This window comes from Camelus dromedarius, chromosome 11, assembly GCF_036321535.1.
Source record: "Camelus dromedarius isolate mCamDro1 chromosome 11, mCamDro1.pat, whole genome shotgun sequence".
In the NCBI taxonomy this organism is placed as follows: domain Eukaryota; kingdom Metazoa; phylum Chordata; class Mammalia; order Artiodactyla; family Camelidae; genus Camelus; species Camelus dromedarius.
Genome location: NC_087446.1, coordinates 57,865,911 through 57,870,945, shown reverse-complemented (window position 1 = coordinate 57,870,945; position 5,035 = coordinate 57,865,911). Strand labels below are relative to the sequence as shown.

At 35.7% G+C, this 5,035-nt stretch overlaps 1 protein-coding gene across 1 annotated transcript; it reads right to left on the bottom strand.

Annotated features, from left to right (window-relative positions):
* Positions 1–1,998: 1,998 nt before the first annotated feature.
* LOC105100971 (olfactory receptor 6C2-like) lies at positions 1,999–3,339 on the bottom strand. The gene has a single exon (XM_010994058.3). It carries the CDS (start codon positions 2,932–2,934, stop codon positions 1,999–2,001), a length of 936 nt encoding a protein of 311 aa, XP_010992360.1. The 5' UTR covers positions 2,935–3,339.
* Between the last annotated feature and the right edge of the window lie 1,696 nt (positions 3,340–5,035).

The window sequence follows — 5,035 nt, the reverse complement described above, 5'->3', positions numbered from 1 at the left end:
TTTATTCAGTCCTGAAAGAAGAAAACCTTACCATCTGCAACAACATAGATGGACTTCAGGTCTCTTAATAGACTCACATTAGGAAGCTCTGGCAGAGGAGAACAGAAGTCTAACACCAAAACAAGCAGAAAACCCAAAGAAACGTGAAGTCAGCCTTTTCTCAGTGAGGCTGAAGACCTCAGATTACGCAGCCATTTTTTCTATATCCTTTTCTCTTGCTTTTACTTTTTTTCTTTTTCCACTTGTTTTTTAGCTACTTTCCCCCTCCTACTGTTTCTACTTGTTTTTCTTTTCGTTTTCTTCTTGGGCTGTTCCTTGAAATTATCTTCATGCCCCTGGAGAAGCAGGTACATGTACTTGAACAAAGCGATCCTTTCATAGTCACTAATACGGCTTTTAATACAAGTTCTAGCACTTGCTAGCAGTAGTTCACTTTTTTCCAAACACTGATTTTTTTCCCCCATGTAAATTATGACTAATAAGTAGAACTTGTAGAGTTATTTTCATGTTTATCAGTATTATAAATTTTCAATACATTTTGGCTTTTGTTGTGACCATTTCATTCAAAAATTTAAAAATAAATACTTTTAACAGGATAGTTACCATTAGCCATGTGTTTCTTTTATCTGTTGTTCACAGATCAATGTCAAATGTTACGTTTCTATTTTCTATCTTCACATAAAAATTCTCATTTTGAATTGTCAGAAGTATCAAATCATGTTGGAAGATTATTTGTTACATAACCAAGATTTATCTAGTTGCTGGGCATAAAGCATTCTAGAATATGACATACAAGATAAACACTCTCCAAGATATCTAGAGTAGAATAAGGACAAGCAAATGTGAAATTGTAGTTTGGTGAGAGTTGTGAGAGCAGCAGATAAGTGACAACACAAGTGTGGATGAGGAGGACTAATCCAGGCTTGTTGGTAGTGTTGGTGGAGGAGTAGTAAGACAGGGTGAGAAAAGGAAATCTTGTGAAAGTGTCATTTAAACTAAGAGTTGGGTAATTGCAATGAGTGGAAAACACTTGCCTAGATGGGCCATGATGTGACCTGCGGTCTGCAAAAAGAACAAGGATCAAAAGAAATTTTAATATGTTGGACTATAGTAGTGGTGACGAATTTAACAAGCAATTAAATGCAGATCTTTCTTTGAGGGCTATCACTGGATACGTATTTTGGACTCTTAAAATGACTAGAGTTTCATTTTTAAAATGCAGTTCATTACATTGATATCAGTATTCATACAATATTCTGTTTTCTTTATCTCCCATATATTTGGCTTCCTGGTTATTTATCACTCTGCTAGCCCTATTAGTTTCCTTGGCTTGCTGCCATCTGTTTCCTCAGTTTAAATGCTCTACAGTCAACATTTCATATTTCAGTTGGTAGATTAATATCAATTCTGTTTTATATAATTCCAAAGCATGTTTCATCCTTTAACAGGAATTACTGGTGCATTTCTCTCTTCATTTTAACTTAATTCTTGTTCCTTTTGGCAGTTAAACAATATTATAACTGATGGGATCCATTCAATAACGTGTAATTTTAAAGCGTCTTCATTAGTAAATGTTTTTGATATATTAAATCTTTATATTCCTTATTTTAAATATATTTGAGGCATTTAAAATATTTTTCTTGTTGCAATTAGAAAAATTATTGATTTCTTTTTAATATTATTTCACTCCTTATTTGACCAGTCTTGTTCTGGAAAATTGATGCAGTCTATTGCACCAATATTTTATGATAAATTCCTCAATCCTTTTAGCTTTGGTAAGTCAGGCTTGAAGGAAAGGTCATGCTTAGATTTTTTGAAACAACTATTCTCATTTTTTTCATAAAAGTTATAATTCTCAAAGAGGTTCATTTATAGGGGATAACAGTGGTGACTTGATCAGGGTCAGTACAGAATAAGTGACCAAATCTAGTTCAGGAAGAGACAAAATAAGATAGACTCATAAGACAATTGCTTAGGGATCCTGACTTCAGCATTCCCCTACTTCTTTGAGAGCAGTCTAATTCTTCTGACTAAGTCATTAAAGGCTTGTTTCACTTGTTTGTTCCTCAGACTGTAAATAAATGGGTTTAACATGGGGGAAATGGAAGTAGTGAGTATTGTTACTCCCTTATTAATGGTCATTTCATCTTTTGCTGACGGTTTGATATAGACAAAGATGCAACTGCCACAGGTGATGGAAACCACAATAATGTGGGAAGAACAGGTGGAAAAGGCTTTTGTCCTTTGCTGGGCAGAGGGGAATCTTAGAATTGTTCTGATGATATACATGTAGGACAGAACCACACACAAGAGAGTCATAAGAAAGATCAGCACAGAGCCAAAAATAACCATCTGCTCAATGAACCATGTATCTGAGCATGAGATCTTTAGGACTGGATTAACATCACAGAAATAATGATCGATATTAGAGTCACAGAACTCCAGGTCCAGTCCCAAGCTAAGTGGTGGGAATATAATCAACAGAGTGGTCATCCAACAGCAGAAGATAAGCATTTTGCAGACCCTGTGGTTCATGATGGTCATGTAATGCAGGGGTTTGCAGATGGCTACGTAGCGATCAAAGGACATGGCGGCCAAGAGAAAAAATTCTGTCACTCCAAACACGTAAGTGAAAAATAGTTGGCTTACACAAGCATTATAGGTAATGGTCCTGTCACCTGTTGATATACTGTACAAGAATCTGGGAATACAGGCAGAAGTGAATGAGATTTCTAAGAAGGAGAAATTTTGTAGAAAAAAGTACATTGTGGTTTTAAGGTGGGAATCTACTAATATGAGGATGATGATGGTCAGATTTCCAGTTACACTCAACATGTAGGTGATAAGTAGAAATACAAAAACCAGAATCTGCAGTTGTGGGTCATCTGTCAGTCCCTTTAGGATGAACCTGGTTAGTGATGTATGGTTTCTCATTCCTTGGTTCGGACTTCTGCCCAATATGCATGTGGAATTGAGGGAGGCAGGATCTGAAAAGAGGATGGGAGAAATGTTTTACAATGCATTTTGTTTAGAAAAGCCAAGAAATGTATTTTACATGTATTTTGTTTTACTTGATAATAAGTGTTTTAAAATAATTCACCTTTTCAACTCTGTTGACATGTCATTTGATAGGTTTGAAACTTAGCTTTCAAATATTTTGACCACAACAGATGGTAAGATACACAGTTTATATTGCAGCCTATTGTACATGCATACACATACACACAAAGACACACACAAATATACACGCTTCCACTTACCTGAAATAAAAATTTAAAAAAGTATATACCCCTTTCTCTGATGGTTTCTGTTCTATCTCATTAAAAATACAAATTATCATCAAATTGATTTTATGCCCTACTGAATTATCATGACTTATGGTTTGAAAAATGGATTTTTATGGATTCTTTCAATAATATAGTCCAAATATTATAGAATTTCTTCCTGATAATAAAACTTTAACCTTTTTACATTTGCAATAGATTTGTTCACAGAATACTTGTTTCCCTGGAAACAATAAGATCATGATTTTTAGTGTGTCCTTTTTTCCCCAAGATTTTCCCCTTTCCATTAATTCAAATTTTCCGCAGTTATTATTTGCCTGAAGTTTTTTCCTGGATATATTGAAAAGACATGGGTGGTGGTTATGACACAACAATGTTTCTCTGTCTATCTGTCAGAGCAGTTAAGGACTCTGTCCACTGCCATGACCAAAGCCACCATTAATCTACAAAGAGTATTTTCCCTCTGAAAACCATCTCCTAGGTCTTTTCTGTGACTTTCTCACATTCACAGAGATCATGTCCAGAAATGCACATTTTGAAATTATCAAATTTTAAATGATAAATTGAAGCCATAGGACTTAATGCAATTTCCAGGTGACGTACATGGAGCAGCAGAGGAGAGGATTTAGGGATGAAGTGTGAGAAATATCAACATTATAAAGATGAGAAGGGGAAGCGATACTTATAGAGAAGAGACCGGAAGGGTAAAACAAAAAGCAGTAGTGTGGATATAGTGCAAACAGTGTATCTAGAGTATTGTAAGGAGTGACTGACAGTGCCAAAGGCAACAAAAATTTAAAAAAAAATAGGTATATTTCAATTAACCTTAAAGAAACCAGAGGTCAGCTTGTCAAGAGCAGTTTCAGTGGACTGGTGTATTTGGCAGCCATATATTAACAATTGGAATCGAGCTTTATTGCTTCCTAGTTAACCCTACCTTGAAGTTCTATTGACACTGCAGGTACTTTCTCTTAATCTCCCTGTTTCTCTGACTCTAATAAAGGGAAGGTTTTCTTTGTTTGGTGGTGGTGGTGGAGTTGCAGAGAGTGGCTGAAAACACACTCTAGTGAGAGACAGGTATTGTAGTCATCTTCCCTGGGCTACCCGTCTGGAAAAAAAGTTACATCTAATCATTTGTTTTTCCCTCCCCTTTACTCCATTTGCTGATTCTGACTTACACCTCCTTTTTAGTGACTGGTTCCTCTCTTCTCTGTTTAGACTTTTCAGAGGAGTCTTTCCCAGTCTCCCAAACCACAGTAAGACCTTTCTATGTGTTTTGTCCATCCTATCTATTCTCAAGAAAACATGTAAAATATTTGTTGAAATAACCACAGAACTGAAGGAGTTTGAGATATAGGGTTAATTTTAGGAAAAAAATTATCCTTAGATCTAGGTCAAGTTATATTGTTTCTTATGTGGACTCAATTTTATGACTATGGACACCTCTTAGTTTGCGGTATTCCTGAGTCTAATTTAGGGGATTCTTGTTGGCATTTACATTTGATGAAGGAAATTTCTGAATGGCTCTGAAACCACATCATTACCTGAGTACCTACTCAGCACATATATAGTACCAGCATTACAGCAAGAACATGATAACTGACTTATCCCTGTGTTTGGCAGCGAGTAGCTCTCCTTTTATGGTTTCCATTCATGTTTCCTCAATATACCTGTCAGAAACTTTTTCAAACCTGACATTAAGGACTCTTAAATCCTGGATTTGGACCAACAACTACTCTGGATGTTCATCA